Below are 23,536 nucleotides of genomic sequence, written 5' to 3' on the forward strand. Positions count from 1 at the left end.
TTAAGGTTAGAGATTTTTCCAGTTTCTAAATCCCTTGCACAAAGCTTCAATGCAAGCCACAACTCACTTCTTTAGTAAAAATGTCATGTAGATTCTTCACATAGAGGTGAAGTCACTGTAGTTGGACATTTTAACAAGCTACAATACTGGCAAATTAAGGATAGCACATTTATAGTGAATAAAAAGGTGCCAAATGAAGTAACATTAGATGAGTGCATATCACGTGTACACAGTCTGCATTCCGTTATATTACCTATCACCATTTAAGTTGGTACATTTATATTGTCTAAAATTAGTTTGGTGAGAGGAGACAAGCTTGTGCACAACACAGAAAACATTCATTTTTTGGTATCAAACTATGGTCTTTGGCCTGCTGCTCATTTCCAAAGAAGATTTTCATTGAAAAGAAATAGTTCTACAGTTTTTTCCTATTTGGACTTGGAGTGGGAATCCCACCCTCACCATTACAGAGTACATTATCAAACACAATCAGAAAGGATATAAATTATATAACCTTGAACGTCTTCGTTCTGTATGTCGCTCAGTTTCTTCTGCTTCTTCTTTGCCCTCCTTGATTTGTCTAGGTTTTGTTTTTATAAGCTGGTCAATCTGTTTTTGAACAGGTACAGGGATTCTTGGGAACAAGGTGGAAAACCACTCAAGTTTTGTGAGAAAAGAGCGAAGCATTACCCCAATAGTCATAATACAGCCTCCACCAGCCTTCACATCTAGGTCCTGCAAAAAAAAAAAAAAAAAAAAAATCCACATCATCAAGAAAAAGAGCACCTTCATCATTCACTGCAAATCAATATTCTTTTTTAATATTACCAGTTACAGGATTGCTGAAATGTATTAAACTATGACATTTTTAATCAGGTAATGCTCTTTAGGATTCATTTGCATTCTTAATAAAAGTTATATAGAAGGGCAGGACCCACAAGTCTACTGATATCTGTGTTGCAGGAGCAGTTTTATTTTGAAGCTAAGTTATGATTTTGTTTTTTAATACACCTACACAGAGAGACATCAGTGACTCATTTAACTGTTGGAATTTTTCATGTCCTGCCTTGTAATCATACAAAATGGTTTGTGAAAAGGGTTCTTAGTACAGTAACTGAAAGCAATAGCAAACCAACTGCCATGAAGCAGCGAGGTTTCCAATTTAGGGTTGTGTATGAAATAAATAAATGAAAAATATTGGTAATGCATAATCCATGATGACCATTGTCTCTGAAAAGTGTCATTACCGCATGAAGGCCTTCTGGATATGCCCTCTCGCAGCTCAGGACATGTTAGTCAGCTATTGTCAGTCCAAAACCTACAGTGCAAGCACACAAGGAAAGTGAGATTCATTGTTACCTAAACATAAACAAAGAATTCTGCTGCTTGCACTCACACACATTAAGTGTTCAGTTTTATTTTGAAAAATATTTGAAGCTCAACAGATCCATGGAAAGAGTGAGCTTATTCAAGTACGAAGAGATTAATAATTCCACTACATAGCATGCACCGATCCATACTTAACCTCCTTTTTACATTTAAACAAGCAATTACATCCTTTACACAATGTGGCCGTTAGTCACCCATCACATTCAGCATCTAATCTTTACATTTCCTACCGATCAACTATGGTAAGAGCTTGGTGCCATAACTTTACTTTCTAGCTGTCTTGTTTATATGCCCAATGAACATAAAAAAAGGCAGAACACACTAAACATTTTTTTTTATGTTTCTGGTTACCGGGAGTAGAGTCCTTTAATGACAGGGTAAAAAAGAAAGAGGTCTGATGTATCAAGTTACATTTTGACCGAACTGCAATTTTCAGGAACTATTTTGAGGTCAGTCTACACATCACTTGTAGAAATCATTATTTACCTCAGCCGTTCAGAATGTCACTTTGGTAGCATCAATGTATAGTGGAAACCTCCGATCGAAACTATCACCTGTAAAATATTCCCCCGACATGATCTCGACCAAAGGTACACATTCTTTCCATCCACTTCACATTTTACGTTCTATTTTGGAGTAATGCTAGGGTAGCGCAAAGCTACACGAAAAGGTGGGCTCACGTAAGAGTGAATCTCCTAAGTGATACGAGTGTTGTAGAATACTAATGCTTGCGCTTTTTGTGCTTTTCAGTTACAAAACCGCGTTGAATCTGTAACTAAAAAGAAACAAAACATGCAAAAGTGTTTATATTTTAGTCAGAAAAGTGAGGAAAAGAAGCAAATGGGTGGAGCAGAACTAACAGGGAGGGGGAAGATGGAAAAAACACAGACGCAACACAGGAGGGCTGGAGAGAGGTGAAAGCAACACAGGTGAAGGTAGATGATAGGCGAAAGCTGCATGAGGAAGGACAGGAAGACCACAGAAGCAACACGAGGCTTGGAGGAAAGCAACACAGGGGAAGGGAAGGAACAAGAAGGAAAAAGGAGGAACATGCGGGTTAGGAGAATCAACACTAAGGGTGTGGGGAAGCAGTGCGGAGAAGCAAACAGGTGAGAAAAATAGGGAGAGGAGAAGTACTCTGGCAACAAAGAGCAAAAAGATAGATAGAGAGAGAGAAATATAGATAGAGATAGAAAGAGAGATATAAAGATAGATACGTAGATAGAGATAGATGGAGATAGATACGTAGTTAGATGGATGGAGATAGATAGATCGATAGAAAGATAGATGTGAACCTGTCGTTTACTGGTGCTCATGAAAAGCGCCAGTGTTGATGATTGAGTGCCGGTACTTGGCACCGGAAACCACATGTTCAAATTAAGCACTGCATGTAGTGTTCTTCCACCTGTGGTTGCACAGTGTACAAGCCAATCAACTAATTAGCTAATCAAATTAGCAATTAGAAGACTTTGCCAATCAAAAACAAATGTAGTTTAAATGTAAATCAGCAACAATTATTTTGATAATGCTTTCCCACACATTGAGCATGTATTCTGTATAATAGCACGTGCAGCCACATACACCACACTAAGCCCTTTACAACTGCAAAAACCACTTCAAGTTGCCCAGCACATAACCGTTTCTTTTGTGCGGCACAGGATGCCTTGCGTGCACTAGCGTTTTATGTGCAAGTATCAAGGTGTTCAGTCCTCTCACCACTTTAAACAGCCATGCTGACTGAATCACAAAAAGCAACAATGAAACCACAATTGATGTGTTGAATCACAGTTATTTTTGGGCACCCTACAATGCAGCACTTCTTCCTTACACACATTGACTTCAAGTTCGCCTGCCACAAAAAATCCCGCAGTATGTATAACCGTGTTTGACCGAATTAAGGTATGTTTTTTGTCCGAAATCTGTTTTTGCCACTCCCCAAAAGGTCCCTTGCTTTCTCTTCGTATCGTCAGCAACACCTTCAGCTTAGTGTCACATCCGCCCGCCTGCACCTTTATTACACTCTTATAAAGCCAAATTGTGACGGAGCAGTTATGGGCTGTGTGCTCGGTTAACAAAATAAAAACAAGCATTGGTAAACACGAATGTTGATCTGTTAACTGTGACAATATCTGTAAAGCATTGTTTAAAACAAGTAAAAGATGTAGGTTTTCATTATTTTAATCCAACTTCTTCAAGTACCTATTGTAGCTGTTTAAAGTGAAACTGGGGCACAGGAGCTTTTAAAAACAAGCACTGTGAAAGTCAACAAGAGCAGCAAGGGCACTTACCTAAGAATCTTCCCTGCTCTAAATGCGCCCCTCTCCACTCAATTGAATAAGAGCAAAAACAGCATACTTAATGTGCGTTTCGGTGCTCGAGATGGCAGTGTTTCCTAGGACTACAACACCATTTTCATATGCAGACCAGGAGCCATTCAACATATAAATGATTCATGTATTTACAGAATGGGAGAGGGAGGCATCATCTTACGCACAAAAAGCATTACAAATACAACTACCATTTGCCCAAATGCACCGTATAACAACACAACAAAGTCTGTTGTATGGAAAACCCTTACCAACAAAATAAAAACATTTATCCCGTGGGCTTATTTCTCCTAGCGATTTGAATTGGGCATAAACCAGTTACAGTTCATGCTCATCCAGTAAAGGATGTCACTCGGGAGAGGAAGTTTCATCTGTAACAGAAGCAAATAGGTGGTTTTGTTTTTCATTGCTGGCAGAGGGGAAAATAATATTAAAGGAGAAAAAATAAAAATAATAATAAAACTGCCCGTTAAACAAAAACAATGACAGAAGAAAATGAAATTTGTGCCCGTGCTCTGAGTGGGGTGAGAAGAGCCTGAACAGACACCCTCAGGACAATAGTGACGGGAGACGCATTCACCTCTCAACGGTGCTGCTGCGGTTGTTGCTGGGCCTGGGGAGGATGGGCCGCCATTTGACAGTCGCGATGCTAATGGTGCCGCCCAGCCCTCGCCGGAGCGCCGCGCAAGGCTCCGAGGCAGCGCTATATGGAGCTAGGTTTCCAGGGAAGGCAGCTCCGGCAGCAGCGGGCGGGGTAGGAAGCTGGAAAGGAGGCGCACTGCTCAGTGAGTCCTCGGCACGGCGGCCATTTTAAGACTGGCAGAGAGTTCGGGAACAGCTGCCCGCTGCCTGGGCCTTCGACTGTGATATAGTCCGTGGAAGGGCGGGGGTAGGAACGAGGTTGCCAGAACACCCTCGTACTCCGGTTTACCAAAGAGGCATCGCATCTGTGGACTGCTCTCCCGTAACGGCCGGTGCGCTTTCCTCTTTTAGAGCCGTCCCAGTTGGACTGGCTCACGAGCCGTCCCAGTTGGACTGACTCGCATGACTGGTTTCTTATCTCTATGGGGCCATGTGTTTGGCCCCATAAAGATAAGAAAACCTTTTACCCAAGCAGTAAGTCGGGGCAGCCAGTCCAACTGGGACGGCTATAAAAGCGAAAAGTGTACGTCACGAGACGCTCCTTTCCAATGGCTGGCCACCGTTTAGCATAAACGGTGACGCCAGCCAATGGAAAGGAGGGGCAGGGCTTAAAGCCCACTAGAGAAATCTAACCAAAACATTAAATCTCGCCAGGCGCAGTGTATGCTCCCAGTCCTTTAATGTCCGCATTCTCCTATGGAGCTACAGGAATCAGTTCATTCAATGATCCGTACATGAAGTCTTCCAGAACCTTGGTTTTGTTCAACACAACTGTGACAGTTCAGGAATTTAAAAAATCTTGTAAGTTGGAACAGATCACCCTTCAAGAGGATTTCCCACCCCTTAGAACAGCTCCATTTACTTTGCTTACGGAACATGAGGGGTAGCCAGGAAGCACCTTTAGACCCGCAAGTTCCTGCAAATGCAGACCACAAGGAATAAGGGACTCCTGGGCTATTTCACACAGGCAGCATTGCTGGTCCACACTACCACTTAGGTATCCGTAATTATGAGCCTTGATACAGCAAAACCTAGGCTGAAACAGTTGTGTTCTTACAAACCAGTTGTCTCCAAGGATTAGACCTGCTATTGATGTCCATGCAATAATGTTTTAAAAGTAAAGATCTGGCACCAACTTTGCTCATTTCTACTTTAAGACATTCCTGAAATTGATTACCTTTACAGTGATGGACCATTCTACTACACAATGCTCATACAGGCAAGGTTTCTCTCGCATTCTCTCAGGAAAAGCACAAAAATCACACAAAAGGTACCCTCTATCAAAAAACATTCTATCATGTAGACATATCTTCTTAAACTTTCCGTATGCTTCTTTCACTGAAAGCTGCTGAGAAAATTAATGGCTTTTTCATGAATACGTGCCTCTTCTCTAAAGATTAATCTCACACCTACCGGTCTGATGTTGCTGGATCTTTAGCACCAAGTAACCCAACACAATTAGTGAGCTATAAATCATTATAACATATCAAAATAATAAACGTGTGGTATGGAGAACTGTAAAAAAACTGAAAGCAACATGAGTTTGCCTATATAAAATTAAAAATGACTTTTGAAAGTAAATTATACCGAGTCATAAGAACTTAATATCAAAGTGCAACTATAAATAAAAACTCTAAAAACAAACATTAACCCGTCTGATTTTTCGTTCAATAAATCAGGTTCAGAAGAAAACATTTGTCTCACAAATGTGCATAAGGCCTATAAATTTAAGTACACGTCTTGCGTCAAACAGTAAGTCATTTACTGAATCATAATATATAATAAGTTTACGAATGGATTTAAAATAAGGTAATGGATATGAGATGTTAATCACACCTGGGAAATGTTTTTGCCATCATAGTATATATTTCCAACTCTAAGAGAAACTTTTTGAAGAAGATCACAGGTAAACAAATTAAGCCTACCACAGAATGGATACTCCTAGTGGGTTTACACCCTTGTCCACACACGGAATAGAAAACCATTTTCCAGAAAAAAACAAAAAACATTGACCAATATCTCAAATTCTGCACTCACTTAGCAGGGAGGGCCAAGTCGCTAGAGTCTAGGGCCTAGACACAGTAACCGTTTATGTTTGCTGTGGACGCCCCCTCCATATAACTAGTGTCTTGCATGTGTGCTTTAGGAGCTGTTGCACTGCCAAAAATGCAGTCTGAACAGAATAAGAACGTGTGGATCCTTTGGAGAAATGGCAGTGTAGTCTCGAGCAGGTTGAGCTGACTGTTTACATTCTTCACAATTTTGGTGACTTGGGGAGGAAAGAATTGCCCAATTCTGCAACTTTTTCGTTAGTCTGATGGTCTCTGTGGTTACTGCCAAGTGAAAGATAGTTCTGTCACATCAGTTTAGTTTACAATGTGAAGGACTTCCTGAAAACAGAGCATGAGAACAAGTGAAAAAAATAAAGTGTATATAAATCAATGCAAGACAAAACTGATTGGATACCATATTGGATAAACTCCAGGAATAAACCTTTTCCAATGAATGATCGTAGCTTCTGGCATACTTCAGCTTCTGCTACTTTCTTTATACATTGCAGATTGGAAATTTAACAGTATGTTTGCACTAACAGACAAACCAAGCTTGGGTTTTAGGTAGGGTCAGTAATACTACTTTTTTCAGCGATTCCCGATAGGATGCCTCTGTAAAGAGGAATTACCAAGAGTTTAAAATGGTACTGGTCATTTAGTTAACTCACTGTTTAGCAATGTCTTTATATTTTTAATAGCTTACTAGATTAACTCTAATGTTAAAGAGGATGAAAAGCATGCACTAGCGTTACTTTCCAAGTGCACAAGGAGTGTGGGCTGAAGCTTTGAAATTGTAAATGTCTGCTACAAAACGTTACGTGAAAATTTAAGATGCACTTTATTTTAAATTTCCACAAAGCTCTTATTTCTGTTATGTGTTAGAAATCTCAAGAAGAGGACTGCAGGGTCCCTAATAACCACAATCTTATACAGGAATCTTGACTGAAGCTAGTACTATATAATTGGTGGACTGGTATACTGGGTACATATTGAGTTCATCTTTCCTCAGGTATTAGTAAAAGAGCACTTGTTATCAGAACAGCTACTTGAGGTCTTTTTGCTTTAACTAGTTGTGGTAATATGCCAGCACCAACATGAAAAGGCCATTTGAAATGAGCACCATGTATATGGGTAAGAAAAACCTAGAGGTGATCAAGAGACACCTAACCTAGAAAATACCTTTTACAACTGGATATATGTGCTTTTATTTGCGGTCTCAAGCTATGAAGAACCTGGTGGCCTAGGAAGACTAAACGACAGACGTCTTTTTACTATGGCAGGAAACATAATTCAATACAGGAAATCCCTCAGACCGGATCATCTGTACTTTGACTTTACGAATATATAAGACAATGCACTGTAGAAATGATACCCCAACGATAAATATTACTTTTCCCTATACCTGGTCCTTATCACTGTATACCATCTCTCAGGAGACTAGATCTTGCAGACCCACACTGCCGAACCACTGCACAAGACTGCCACTACTAGTCTTTCCCTTCTACTCCTCCTAGTCCTCATCTGCCCAGCTCAACTTTGGTTTGTAATATGCCATTGTTCACCAATCACCTCTATCAGTGGAACTTCACCTAAGGTCTAATGTGTCAGTCTAACACTATGTACAGGTCAAAGTATTTAATCCATGAACAAATACAAACAATTAAATAAAAGGAGTCTTGCATACTTTTTTTTTCCATTGGGAATTATTTTTGAAAATGCCTGCGTGTAATCACTATTGAGAGGTACCCCCAAAGAGTAGAAACCTACAAGATTTAGAAAGGTTTTACTTAACTTTAGCTAGAGCTTGCCACCATCTTTTTGACACTAATAACCGTGTAGCAGGTGTTACTACGGGTTAATGCCATAAAAGCAGCTTGAATGGAGGGTAGTTTTACCATTGATCTTGAAAATTTGCAGAGGACAGACCCTGGAGTAAGCAGGCAGTTATAGAGATTGAGCCAAATAATTTGAGCTCCAGGAGGCAGGCAGAAAGTGTGACTTTATGCTCTCTTTCCCTTGTTTGCACACAAGGAGGTGTTTTAACTTGAATTGAGTGCATATTGATTGCACTACCCTCTGCATCAAAAAAAAATAAAGGATAAATTAAGAGTCCGGATCCACACCAAATTATTGAAGAGTGTATCTCCGCATTCACATAGGAGCCACACCATCACGAGTGCCGTAGCACTGGTGAATTATAAATATCAGTGAACAATTTAGAGAAGGGAAGAAAATTGTTAGACCCGAGGAAGGTGGCTTCATTTATATAACCCACCGAAATGCACCGACGCAGAAGATTTATTTGAAGAGAGTCAGCAACTACAAAAAAAGACGGGGAAGCTTTACCCCTGCGGGGTGCTGTCTACATACGTTTTCAAATTAACAGTAGTAAGACAAATTTTACTGTCTGTTAGTTCCCGGTCCAGTGAGGTTGTTCATTTGTGTGTGTTTGTTTGGAAAATCTGTTAAGCGCACGTATACCGAAAGGTCTCTTGGCGCTGTAAGGGGAGGGAGAACCTGCCTACGGGCTACTAGCAGTAAGCTAGAGTGAACAACCAGGTTTTCATTTTTTTCCTGAAATTGGTGTACTCAGGTGTTAGTCTAATGTCTATTGGCAGGGAATTCCAGAGAGGGGGGCAAGGACAGAAAAACGGGAGCCACCCGTTCTCTTGCGCTTGAATCTTGGAATCGTCAGCATAAACATCGTGGCCGATCTGAGATTCCGTTTGGGGAAATACCTTGAGATCTTAGCAGAAATTAATTTAGGGCCCTTCTCACAGAGGGCATTGAAGACCATACAGCCTGTCTTAAACATGGTCCGCTGAGTCACCGGGAGCCAATGTAATTGCTCTAGATGTGGTTTGATGTGACTTGGTTGCTGAAGGACTAGCCTGGCCACTTGATTTTGTACTAGCTGCAGCCTATGGGTCTGATTAGCAGGGAGCCCTAAGTAGATGGCGTCAGCGTAATCCAGCCCGGACATGATCAGGGCGAGCATGACAGCCGTGCTTGCTTCCCTGGTAAAGAATTTCCTAATTTTCTTAAAAGTCCTCAAATGGTAAACGCAAGATGAGGTAACAAGGTTGATCTGTTCATGCATGTATAGCTTGGCATCGATTTTAATCCCTAAACGTTTAACCAAATTTTTAGGGATAGGTGGAATGTCCAATGCAGCTGGCCAGTGTGCTGGCGTCCACTGATCGAGTCGATTATTAGAAATAAATATCTGTTTTATCAGAGTTTAATTTGAGATAGTTATGACTCATCCAGTCTTTAATGAAGAGCATAGTACATTGGAAGAAATCCTTAGATTCCTCCGTCTCGTCAATTGGAAAGATCAGCTGTATGTCATCAGCGTAATTGTATACCTTCACTCCCCTGGTTTGCAGAGCATGAATTGGGGGCTGATCTAGATGTTAAACAGTTGTGGGGAAAGAGATGAACCTTGTGGTACACCACATATGGAATTGACCCAAGCAGAGGCAAAAGAAACCAGCCTAACAGACTGGGTGCGTTCCCCTAAAAATGAGAGCATCCAGTCCAGTGCCTTATCCCTCAAGCCCGCCGCTTCCATTCTATCCGCTATGATGTGATCCACGGTATCAAATGCAGCGGATAGGTCTAATAAGACAAGGGCTTGTGTGCACCCCCTATCTGCACCCTCTTTCAGATCGTCCACTACGCTCACAATAACTGCTTCGGTGGAGTGTGATGATCTGAAGCCTGCCTGATGGGGGTCCAGGGAATTAGTTTCTTCAATGAAGGCACAGAGAAGTTTTACAACATGTGCCTCCAGTATATTTGTCGGATAAGGGAGGAGCGATATTGGTCTATAATTGCTCATTAAGCTGGGATCTACCCCTGCTTTTTTTTGCAGTGGGACCAGCACTGCCACTTTGAAGGCGCGTGGGACCACCCCTTGCTCTAGAGAGGTTTTGAGAAGAGTAAGATAGGTATACGGAAATTGTGTGAGAAGGTCTTTTTGTATCCTAGCGGGGCAAGGGTCATTGGGGGAACCTGATTGTATCTTGTTTCTAAGCTCTACCAGCCGATCCAAGGTGACATTTTGGAAATGAGACAAAGTTGTAGGATTCATGAATTGCTCATGAGATTTCCAATCCTGAGAGGTAAGAGGAGATAGAATTCTGGATGTTCTTAATTTTGTCAACAAAGTAGGTGCTCAAATTGTCACAAGACCTGTAAGATAGTGATGGTCAGAGTGACACGGTCTGCACTAGAGAGTTCTCTAACTATTTTAAAATGTCCTTAGATTTATTTTCAGAGCCAAGTACCCCGTTTGTGTAAAAGGCATTTTATGCCTCCACAATGGCTGCTTTGTACTCAGCGAGTGCTTTATCATAACTTTTCTTTTCTGTTGGGGGAGTAGCTTCTCCTCCATTTTCTTTCCGCCTGGCGGGTTTTAAGTTTTAACTCTGCGGTGAACCAATAAGAGGTTTCATGCCGCATGGAACCCCTCTCTTTCCATTGTAATGGGGCATGCATCTCGCATGCACCTAGTTGTCAGTTGGAGATGGCTCTTTCCAACTCATTAACTTGTCCGTTATTGGAGGGATTGTAGAATTCAAGGAATTGAATTCTGGTAGGCGAACAATTCCAATTTCTAGTCAGTAATTTCGTGTTACACAACGTTTGTGGTAAAGATAGACCATTTATAGCAAAGTGTATCGGGTGGTTATCTGACCACACACACGGCTTGACCATTAATTTACGTACCAAGAGGTTTGAGGTCCATAATTGGTCTAAAGCATGCCCTTTAATGTGGGTGGGAACCGTTATATGTCCTTCAAGATTCAGATTATTTAGTAAATCTGTGAGCTCCTTGGAGCCCCGGCTCCCCTCTTCCTCGCTCGACCAACAATTCAGGTCTCCAATTACAACAGTATTTGCATAATCTATAGCGAGTGGGGTCAGGTAATTAGCTAATTTTATGAATTGGTGTTTATCGGACAACTTCGATGTTTAACAGTTTTTATATTTTTTTGTATTGTTTATTACGATATGTAAATGTCTAAATGTTTATTATGATATGTAATTTTACTGTATATTTTCACCTTATGTGATATGATCTATTAAATATGCACAATTGTAATCTTGGGAGAGTAGTGAAACATTAGATGTCCAGTGGTATGATTTTTTGGTTTTAACTATTAAGTTACATAGGAGCTCTATCCCTTTGGATTGTTTGAGCCCCTCTCCTTGGTTTCAAGGTGTTACTACTACTACCAAAATTAAATCCGAATGAATCAAAAGAATTCAAGGCATAATTGGCTTTGCCAGGATTGCAATTATTGGCCTTCAGGTCACAGACAGGTGCCAGCTAGTTCAAAGAACAAGGAGTACCTCTGAGGTAATTTCAATTAATCAAAATGAACACTAGTCCAAGGTCCAAACTAACACTGACCGGTCAGGCATATTTTGGTAGAATATTCTGCTTAGTTACGCAATGCACGAATGCTGTGCGCATCATCTTTCCTAACAGCTTTGCGATCCGCAAAAGAACAGCTCAGAACCTGAAAATAAAAACCCTAGTGCAAACCAGGGCCGAAGTGGTAATACTTGGCCAACACTGGTGCCTCTGTTACTGGGCTGTGCCAACCTTTCCAGGGACTACATCACCTCATCAACTGAGAGCAACAGGACACCTGTCAATTTTCAACTCACTTGGCTTTTCTAAGGGTATTCTGAATTCAAGAACGCTGTACGACATTTTTGGAAAGTTATGCGAAATTACACTTAATTACGCAAAACTCAAAAAAACATTTTAGAGCAAAATGAGTCTTTACAACACAAAGTGAAAATCACATTGTGCCTGTTCGCGTATTGACATAAGCTACACAGAATGCCTGTCTATTGTCATCTTCTGGATAAGTCATGGAAACTATTTGCTTGAAAGACACTTCTAGTTCCAGAAAAAGTGCACATGGGTGTGCAAATTCTTGATAGTCTTTCTTCTATTCATTTTCTACTCTCCAGCTGAAGTGATATAAATCTATTCATCTGCCTTGAGATGATTCCTTTTCAAATGGTCTATTTTTTTGGCCAACTAATTTTGTCTTACCTCTCAAGAAGTATGTATGCACTGGACTCTTTATGGTGAACTTGTTAGTGACCCAAAGCGTCAAATATGTTTTCATATATTTGCTTTTTTCTTTCCACAGGAAAGGCTAAAGGATATGTTCAGTATCAGAGTTTGGATGATGCCAAAGCTTATACTAAGCGCATAATCTCCTTAAAACGTAAACACAGTTGGCTGCCCAATATACATGTTTGTTCATATATGGCGTTTTCTTGAATAGGTAAGAAGTCCAAACTAGCACAATGCTGGAAAGGAACTTATGGGGTTTGATGTGCAACACTTGTCTAATATTGGGGGAGGAACCTCAAGTTGAGGTTGCGTGTACAGATGCTAGTTCATTGTTTCTACCATGTTGCATGGCAAGACATTTAAATACAGATTACGAGAAAAAAAACCAATGAACAATTTAACAGAACTTGTCAATGTCTGCATTGTGAGCTGTGTTAGTGATATTCGAGGTAAAAAAAGACGAAATAAAGCACAAATGGAGGGGGATGGGTTAAAAAAAGCAAAAAGAAACAGGTTCGGATAGTGAAAGGGAGGCTGAAAGTACACTGGGCCATTCAGAGATCGAGGGAAAGGAAGACAGGGATGACGGAAGTAGATAGGGATGAGAAGGAATAGACTAAGAAGGGAAAAAACAATAAAGGAAGAAGCAGATGAAGGCCGATGAGAGAAGGAAAATAACAAAAGGTATACAAGTAAAAAATGGCACTGTGTAAGGAACGGTGGAATAAAATAAGGTACACAGTAGGTTAGGAGTACTTGTAAACATGAATGAAAATATTAAATAAAAAGGAAAAATCAGGGAAGGAAGTTCTAACAGAATGAATAAAGGGAAGGAGGGATAAATATTAATAGGGAAGAAGGTACAGAAGGTGAAAACAGAAGAAACATCAGTAAGGAATGGGATACCTGAAGAAGGAATGGAGGATGGGGTCAGGAAGGGAAGGGGGGGGGGGGGGGGGGGGCAGAAGGGGAGATCAAGAATAAAAAGTATGATATAAGTGTACCCTCTATACTGACCATCATACTGCTCGATGCTACTGTTGATGCTCCAGAATGATAATACACACTTTATTTGTACTTGAATGTATGTATATACAGCTGAACTGCCTATGTACTGTCTTCGCTGTTGCGTTTCGTTTTCTAATAAAATTGTAAAAATAAAAATAAAAAAGAATAAACAGGATGGATGGAAGAAGGAATAAGATAGCCAAAGGAAAATATAAAAATGGGGTACGAAGGCTGGGGGAAATAAAGAAAGGAACGAATGAGAGGAAAGGGAAGAAATGTGGCCTAAATCGTACTTACTAATTATGGAATCAGAAAATCAGGGTTTTAATGGCAACTTATCCATCTGGATAGAATTTGGTTATTTTGGTACTATCATTTCATTGGTACTGCAATTTGTTTTTGCATGTATCTGCAAGATCAGGAGCACTTTGAAACATGCCGTCAAGTCTTAATTGCTACTTAAAAAGAACTTAACTGCAAAGGAGGAATGATGTTGGCAGAGATGCAACTGTACTATCCGGAGGTAAAACATTAAAAATACTAAGTGTTATTACAGTCAATAAAAGAATTAACTTGTTGAGTCCTGCTTTAGGTTTGAGTGTGCTATTTTTATGTCAGATGACAGCAGAGCTTTTGCTAGACATACTGAGATCAACTTTAGAAAAAACTTCCAGGAGTACTACAAAGAGGGTCTTAAGCTCCGCCTGCATGACGATAGTCAAGGCTACAAGTTTTGACTGGGCAGGAACTTTGCGTTTCCACAGTAAACTAGTGCTTCCCCTCTGTGCAGCTCTGATTATTTTGCTCATTTATCCAGCTGCCTGATCCAGCAGTAGTATGGTTGCTCGAGCCTGAATTTCAGGGGCACACACTTGACATTGTAATGCTGTTAAAGTGTCTTGCGTAACTAGATAGGTTTACAGCTTGAATTTCTTTGCGCCTTCTCCTGATTTTTTTTTACTGTTTATGAGGTTACTACAGCTTCACTTGCTTGCAGGTCATTTAATCGGCTGCACGCCACATCCCACATGGCCATTTCCTCTAAACTAGACCATTATGGAATGCTTTGGTCTATAGTGTTTCACGGTTTTACCCTTCCAAGATGGATAAACGTGGCGGTCGTGCTGCAATTTGAAAACAACGATAGATTGTTGCAAGAACACCACTCACTGCTATGTCTTTTTTTTTTTTTTTGCAAGCGTATGCCTGCCGTGGCATACTTTTTCCACTTGTATTCTTTTACATTATCTTGCATATGTTGCCGAATTTGCATGTGCTTTATTATGGTTGTGCCAGAGTGAATGCAAGAATAAGTCAGTGGATCGGTGAATAGTTGCATGAGTGTAAAGATGAGTGACGTGTGCATGTATGATGACTTGAGTGTCTAAATCCTCATAAAAAGCTATTTGATTCATAAGACAGTGGCATTGCCAATCTTTTTAATATTTCACAGGATTCATGAATAAGAAATCATGAAGTGCCCCTTACCCCATCCCCAGGGGTGAACTATACGTATAGATAACCGTAGGAAGACTAAAGACCTTAGAAACCGCTTTTTATTTTAGTAGCTCAAGATATTCTAGAATAAGTGCCCATTGATTGTTCTGGTTTGTTCATTCATTAATCTTTTTTGGCAGTACACACTTTTAAGTTCATGTGACAAAGTGTGGAACACTAATAACCCTTAAACTACCTCTTACTTGATTTCCATTCTAGTGGTCTTACTTTCAAAATGGTTGAATGCCTGAAATAACACATTTTAGAAATATTCTAAAACTTGATAGAACTGCAAACACTTAAGTTCAAATCAAAATATTCGGTTGACAGAACAAAATTAATAAAAATGAAAAAGAAAGAAATATTACCCTCTTGGACATACCTCTTCATCATCAAGGAAGTCTACATACCAATCCCATAAATCTGTAGGTGGCTGTGTATACCTAGGATGCAAAAAGGAAAAACTATTTAAGTTTAGGATACATACTTTCAGACTGCCAAATCAAAACAAATGATTCACTACTAACCGTATATACATAAATCCTAGCGCTCTAATATAGGGAGAATCGGTATGTGTGATAAGGCCCATCACTTGCTTGCGCGTGAGTTTTAAAGTGAAAAGCTTGTATAATAGGCAAAAAGCAGTTGAGACAATCCCTCCAGTTCCGACACCACGGACCTAAAACAAAAGAAAAATTATTTGAAAAGAAAAGTTTCTTAAATTAAGTTTTTATATATACTTAAATGCAATACAGGCAGCACCTATGATTGTGACCTTAGATTGGAGTATCAAAAGAAAAAAACGATTCTATCTGACAAATAGTTTAATATCAAACAGGAATTGCCACAGTACCTATACATGCTAATCCGAGGATCACAAATTACATTCTTGTACCAAGTTTGCATTATGCCATTTAAACTTCTTTGACCCTTCAAAAGCTGATGTACTTCTTCTTTGGTAGTCAAATAAAGATACCATGTAAGAAAGTAGCAGCCACTCTACAGGGATTCAGTGGTTAAAATGTTGGTAGCATTCACAAGACCAAATAGAGTCATTAACACAATCATGTCTTTAAATAAATTTGAAATGCCAGTATTTAAGATGCAAAGGACCACAAAGACCTACAATCAGTTGCACATGTGGAATTTTGATTTGATAATTATAGTACAGGTGCTCACCAAACCTGAAAGGGAATGGAGTACCTACTCTAACAAAAAGTAATGACTTGCAGGGGGTTCTTCCAGGTTGAGCACTCGTACTTTGCATGCAAATGATCAGTGGCACTTGACCATAAATACGTAATTATTTAGCTGTGTGCTCATGCCTAACACACGTACATTCATGCACGTTTGTCTGTTAAAACAGTTCCATTATTGATAAGCTAAAGACTGGGACCTGCAGGTCATGGACATGCAGGCTAATAACCAGCATGCATGTGTTATTGGACCTACTACATTTAAACAACTCGTACCAAACTTTCATTCCCTCATTTTTGAGTTGTCATTTTTAGGTCTCGCTGAGTCAGCGCATGCGCTGCTCTGCGAGAAATTTAGTGTGTGGGTTTTTCAAAGTGCTGCCACAGGCTTTTAGTGGCCTAGCGCTTGCGTTCACGCGAGCGTGCACGCGCGCAGTCGCCATCTGTCTTTGATCGCGATCACTTTCACGGCCGCGCGGCCACTGCTTGGTTTTTTTTTTTACTTTGCGCCTTATGGCGATTCGTGTAGGTATATTCCTGAATAATTACATAAGTGGGATGCCCGGTCCGTATGTGTCGGAGGCCTCGATAAAAAGGCACAAAACCCATGTATCTTTTCTTTTTAATAGCGCCTGGACAAGGCTGGCCAGCTTATCTTATGGAATATTTACATGGTAGTTACATTCTAGAACCGGAGCTTTGGACCCATCCCCCGTGTCTGTTTCCAAGGCTTGTGTTAGAAGAGCTGAATTTCTTTATAGCGCCTGAGGTTGGCTCGCTTATAATATGGAATATTTAAATTTTATTTCGACCCCACCTCCCAAGCGCTGGACCTGTCGCTGCATGTGTATGTGCGAGGCTTGTGTTTTCAAGAGGCAAACATATTTGTACACCACCTTTGGAAGTTGCTGTGCTTATATTATGGAATCTTTCAATTATAGCTGGAACCTAGGACAGGAGCCTTGGACTCTAGGATCCTATGTATGTCCGAGTCTTATTTACTTACACAAGAGCCGCAAAAACATGACACTTTTCAGCGCCGTTGTTGGTATTCTGATGTTATTCAATTTATAAAATATAATTTCTTACCAGAAATGCAGCTTTGGACCTCTGCCCCATATGTGTTTGTCCAAGGCTTGTTTTAAAAATGGGGCAAACAACATGGCTTTAATAGCGCCTTGTGGAGGTCAGTATTGTTCCATTTAAAAAATAATTACATTATAGTAACTCACCGCAAGTCGAGCTTTGGACCACAGCCATATGTGTATCTGCCCGTTGCCTTTGTTAACTAACGGCCAGAAAATATGGCTCTACATAGCGCCTTGTGTTGATGAATTTGACTAAATATTGAAATTATAATTTCATAAAGCGTGACGTGCGCGCTGTCATTGGGGTGTGTATGTTTATATCACCGGTCTTTTCTAAAGTAGTCCACATATTAGGTTTAGTGACGAAGAAGTGTGTCTAAATATACCATCATTACATCAAATTTAACGTGTTTTGTGCTTAGAATTTCTCCTAAAACGTCCGCCTCTCAATAAACGGAAGTGGATCGTTTTAGCATCTGAATTGTTTTGTTTTTGTTCATAAATTGTGCACCTTTATAAATTGTAGATTTATCCGTTTAAATTTAATTTTGTGTAGCAATTTGCATTATTAGCATCTAAAATACAACTATAATCATGAAGCATGCTTGTATTATAAATTATTGTGATTTTTGCGTCGGTGCAAGGGTGCTTGTGGAGGGGTAGGTGGGGGGCTGTGCAAGTACAGTCAGCGTCTCTGAACCGTCGGACTGACAAGGTGAGAGATTCGGGGACACAGAGTGGAAAGAAATTTCATGTTTATAGCGTAGGGTCTCGGGGACTTGTTAAGTGATGTTCGACCGCAGAAGGGAATTGAGGCGTGTTGTGTAGGAATGCACGAAAGTGCGTGTGTGCACTGCTCTGTTTGCCCGAGTAACCAATGTAAATCCAGGATTGTTGGCTTTGCCAAGGCTTGTTTCTGACGCTATCGTGAACATTGACGCTATCGTGAACATTAATCTAAGTCTTTCTACTTCCGTTTCTTGTTAAACATGGTTATTCTGTGATTCGATAATCCGACCTAGTCTCTGTCGCTGCTAGTATCGGACATTGTGGAATTAACTGCAGGCAAGTTTGGGATGGCTGTAAACAGGACTAGAGTCAGGGGTACACGCGCGTGGACAGTGTCCATCCACTCTTTTCACAGGGTGGACGCCATCCACCCTGCAAAAAAGTTGAGCCCCACTCTAAAATATGCTGAACTCGTCCCGGTGTAAATTTGAGACACCCGGATTCAATCAGTAGCACCTGCTCCTTATCTGCTTCCCTTCCGAGCAGCAACGTGCAGACGGGGAGAGGGTTTTGTTATTTGAGACAGCTGGGCCATAACAAAGGCTGAACTTAAGGGCCCATTTGGTCTTCTTTGTTTCAGTATGCCAGCTGGTGGCTGCCTGTAGCCTCACACCTAGATGTAAATGCTGAGGAAGGGAAACAAGCGGCGCAGCTTGTTAACACTTCAAAGGCGCATAAGAGAGGCACAATGTTGACTTTGTTCGGACCTATACAATACATATTCCTGCACTGTAAGAATGTCAGATGTGTTACTCTGTACCAGGGTAAAATAACAATTTAAACACCATTTTTTTAAAATTTGTTTTACAGTGCTATCCATCCCAATGTACGGTGCCAGATCACTTTACAGCAAACATACATATTGTCAATAAATCACACAAGTTTGTAAATCATTGTACAGGATATGTTACATAAGACGGTGAGGGTTACTGGGTGTAGGAGTCACTTATCCTCAATAGCTCACTGTGCTATACTAGAAGGATTACAACGCAACTGCATGTAACAAAAGGATCTCTGTGTTCAAAGCAGTAACCTACTTACCTAGCTACATATAATAAGATCTGCCATCTGCATGTTGCATGATGTGCTTTGCAGGAGGCGCAGTAACCCTGTATGCTAATTTAAGTCAAAACTAGGATTGGACAAAAACAGATCTTTCCATGAAGTGTGTTAACCACCAGGCAAAAAAAGCAATCATATCTACATGGATACGTGCTGCACATGGAATATTATGCCTGGTGGGGTAGGCTGGCAGCATAGTTAGTTAATCCTTGGGTAAAGGAACCGGTCACTTCCTGCAATGCCACACCCTGTGATACTACCTAACTTGGAGAGTCCCCCCCCCCCCCTCCCCAATTATTTTTTTTAGGACTTGTGCCCTGGCTGTAAATTACAAATGTGATTGGAGCTCCTTTGTATATGAATGATTTGTTGCTTCTCCTGGAGTGTATTGCAGTTCTTTCTCGCTCTCTCTGCTCCCCTCCCCCATACGAAGGTTCTTGGAGACAGGAGAAAGAACATCTTTTAGCCAGACTACAAAATCAGCCTTGTTTCCTCAGAAACTGTAGCTGCTGCTAGAGCAGAAAACAGGCAGGCTGGCCCTCTAACACGCACAGATGTACATTTCTAAATCCACATAAATGCTGGCAAAGGATTGCGTGTTGGAGCAAAAATAAAAAAAGAAAAAAATAAAAAGATTTTTTTAAAAAAAAACCTATCCGACCACCTATCTCCTCACAGCTGCTGCTGTGTATCGGTGCCACCCCCTCCTCACACTCCTTTTCCCAAAGAAACAACTGTAACTTTTACAGCCAGGGCTGAACGATTCAAACCGGTGGGGAAAATTGTTTTAGGCTGTTTCAAGTCTGCCCACTGGTATAACAAGCATTTGCAATGCAACAGGTCTCGCATTTGTTGGAGTTGGAGCTATTGACATTGTAAATGCCAATGTTTGTTAGTTATGTTTTTTAAGTGGAGTGATAATTTAAATAAACAAGGAACATATTAACCTGTAATAATGTGCTAGAATCTGTTGGGAGGAATATGGTTAAAGACCAGTGTGCAGGGGGGCGTGGCTAGCGCCCGCGAGCAATGGCGGCTTCCTCGTAGCTCTCCCGGGCAACGCGGTGAGGAGTGACCGCGACGAACCTCCCGGCGTCTATTCAGCATGAAGAAACTACGAATTATGCCTTCGGAAAGGCTGAGGCACGGCTGAGCTGTCTTTGCGACCTCATAATTGCCTGCAGTTGGTTCTTATCTTCGTCGAAGGTCATGAAGTGATTTCGCTCGCAGCGTCCGCCATTTTATCACAGCGCTGACGGAGCTTCGTTTTTCAGCGCGAAGATGCCTCAGGTACTGAACTTCTCGCTCAAATGGAAGTAGTGACCTTTTTTTTTTTTTCTTTTTCCATCTTGATAGCCTGTTGTACACCTTGCTGAGCCCTCTTCACTTCTGGGAGAGGTTTTGGCTCTATTTGGAGCCCTTTCCATGCAACTTGGAGCTTTGTTCCTTATGGCTCGCCCCTTTTCTTCATAAATTCGCTACATTTTGTGTGAGCATTATTTTGATGACTTTTTTGTTCTCTACTATATCGGATATGGCCAGGTCCTATGCAACATGTTTATATATGTGGAGTTCAATGTACCTGTGACCGCCATTTCGCTGATGCTTCTGATTGCGCCCCACTCTTCGCAGCCTTGCAGTGGTATAGAGTTTTTAACGAAGCTCTTTGTGGATTATTGCTCCATTTAGCCCTGGCTCTTTCAACTTGATTGCCACAGTACTGATTTCTTCACGCTTTTGGATGTCGCTGTCTCTTTTTGCTGCAGTCCTTTTTTCCTCATTTTGTCATTCTTATTTTTATTTTTACTATTCCATCTATGGGCAGATTATCTAAGGAGTTACGCAAGCCTTCCCCAACTCCACGTAAATTTCTTCTTCAAACGGGGTCTAGATATAGGTGTCTGGAGATGGATGACTCCTCCGACCCCTCGGCTAAAGGTTCTCCTTCTGCCTCAGCTCCGCATTCTAGTGGCGTCATTAAGGCTTCCACCAAAAGACTAAAAAAGGACCCTCCTTCTCCTCCCAAACAAACCTCATCAGTAACTATGGATATCCTTTTGGAAGAAATTAAGTCCTTGCGCCCTTTTATTGAAGACACAAAAACCACTCTTGAGGAAACTAAATCCACTCTACAGATGCTCTCCGACAAGTGGTCAAATGTTGATGGTCGTGTAACCCTTTTAGAACACCAAGTAGATACTCTTGCTTCCTCTGTTGCCAAGGTTGATCCATTATGTGTTCAAGTGTCTACACTCCACAAGCAAATTGAGAACTTGGAAAACAGAAGTAGGAGAAATAATCTCCGCATTTATGGCCTGGCGGAAAATTCAGAGGGATCTGATGCCTTAGCATTTTTTAAATCCTTCCTACCGAAGATTCTCCAGCTACCGGATACCACCTGTCTTAACATACAAAGAGCTCATCGTCTGGGTCCTCCTCCCACTGGTTTTTCTACCACTCAAGCAAAAAAGCCGAGAGGTGTTATACTCTATTTTTTGGAATACACCGATTTACTCACCGTCCTGTCTGCTGCCAGGGCACTTCCTCGTCTCACTTGGTCTGGTAATCGGCTTTTTTTCTCACAGGATTATGCAAAATCCACTGCAGATCGCCGTAAGGACTTTCTCTCACTTAGACCACAGCTCCGGTCTATGGGAGCGAGATATGGTCTTTTTCACCCATGCCTCTTCAAGGTGACTTTCAATAACAAGACTACTACTTATGATGACCCGCTGAAACTGAAGAGCTTTCTCTACTCTCACAACGCTACCAGTATGGATACTGCTGCTTCATCTAGTTCTTAATTTTTGATTGCATTTACCTGTTTCGTGTTATTGCCTCTGCACTTTGTTCCTGATTGACCTTTCATGAATGTTGCGTTTACACAGTTTTTCCAATTGCTTATCTCTTTGTCAATTGTATATCTTCTCTGTATTTAACATTTATTCTTTTTTCCCCTTCGTATAGATTTCTTCCTTCATATCACCATTCGCCTTCATGCCCCTGGAGTTCGTTGCGTCTGTCCTCCCTCCCCGCCTTCCCTTGGGAGCCTAAGACTCGTCGTTGTTCTATGTGGCCTCCACCCTCCTCTCGTCCTGTTTGTTCTCGATATTATGTAAGTTCATTAATCTTCCTCTTTTGTTTTATTGTTCTCCCCTTTGTCTGTCTTTCTTCTTTATGCTCTTTAGGTCTTTTTTTCTTCTTGTTCCAGTCCTTTCATTTTTCTTCGCTCTTGCTCTTGCTTATGCTACTGCCCCTTGCTTTTATTTCCTCTCTTTTTCCTCATCATGAAACTGGTTTTCACTGTATGACTCGTTGCGTAAATATTTTTCTTTATCTTTGCTGTCTCCTATTAACATACACATATGCTTTTAATATCCTTTTTATTTTTTGTTTATTTTTACGCTTCTCCTTATTTACTATATTGTTATGTTCTTTTATCATTGATCAATGCCTTTGAAAATATTGTCTTGGAATGTCAGAGGTTTACATTCGCCAATTAAAAGACAGAGAGTGTTATCCCATTTGGCCAAACTTAATGCAGATATAGCGTGTCTGCAGGAATCACATCTATCGGAAGTTGAATCTGTTAAATTAAGAAGGGGTTGGGTGGGTGAGGTATATTTTTCTCCAGGTGATGGCAAACGTAATGGTGTTTTGATTTTATTTAAAAAATCTCTTCCAATCCAGTCAGTAACGCATACCGCTGATGCTTCAGGTAGATGGGTGTTAGTTAATTTTAATCTTGATAATGTTCCTATTTCCATTTTAAATGTGTACGCACCCACTTGTGGAGACGCCTCCTTCTGGTCCTCCTTAGCCCCGCTAATCACTCAATACTATGTTGATAACTTCATTCTAGTAGGTGATTGCAACGACGTTTTTGACCCCTTTTTGGACAGGCACTCAGCTACCGCTTACATCCCTCATAAATCACAAAAAAGTTTCACTCAACTCATTGCACAATTCAAATTTGCTGACGCCTGGAGACTCTGCAACCCCACCTCACGAGAATACTCTTTTTTCTCGCCCCCTCATCACACTCAGTCTCGACTAGATTACTTTTTTCTCTCACATCGTCTTACTCAGTCCCTTGTTTTTTCTGATATTGGCTCCATTTTAATTTCGGATCATGCTCCAGTCTCTATTACATTAGATGTATTGCAGAAGTCTACTCCCTTCAAAAAATGGCGGTTCAATAATGCTCTCCTCCTTGATGCACAATTTGTTTCTTCCTTTACATCCTTTTTTCATGAATATTTTTTGCTCAATCACACAGACGAAGTTCCATTCCCTGTAGTCTGGGATGCTTTCAAAGCGTCAGCCAGGGACTTCATTATCAATTATGTCTCTCATAAGCGGAAGAAAACCCAACACGACA

The 23,536-nt window shown here is 40.8% G+C and overlaps 1 protein-coding gene across 4 annotated transcripts in view; it reads right to left on the reverse strand.

The window, feature by feature from the left end:
* Window positions 1–23,536, reverse strand: part of PRPF38B (pre-mRNA processing factor 38B) — a 90,672-nt gene that overhangs the window by 38,357 nt on the left and 28,779 nt on the right. For all 4 annotated transcript variants that reach the window (XM_085602224.1, XM_085602226.1, XM_085602227.1 and 1 more), the window contains 3 exons: window positions 15,548–15,699; window positions 15,403–15,463; window positions 515–735 (listed from right to left, as the gene is read on the reverse strand). In XM_085602224.1, coding sequence (XP_085458350.1) covers window positions 515–735; window positions 15,403–15,463; window positions 15,548–15,699 — 434 coding nt within the window. The remainder of the gene's footprint in view (window positions 1–514; window positions 736–15,402; window positions 15,464–15,547; window positions 15,700–23,536) is intronic.

This window comes from Triturus cristatus, chromosome 4_2 (genome assembly GCF_964204655.1).
Source record: "Triturus cristatus chromosome 4_2, aTriCri1.1, whole genome shotgun sequence".
In the NCBI taxonomy this organism is placed as follows: domain Eukaryota; kingdom Metazoa; phylum Chordata; class Amphibia; order Caudata; family Salamandridae; genus Triturus; species Triturus cristatus.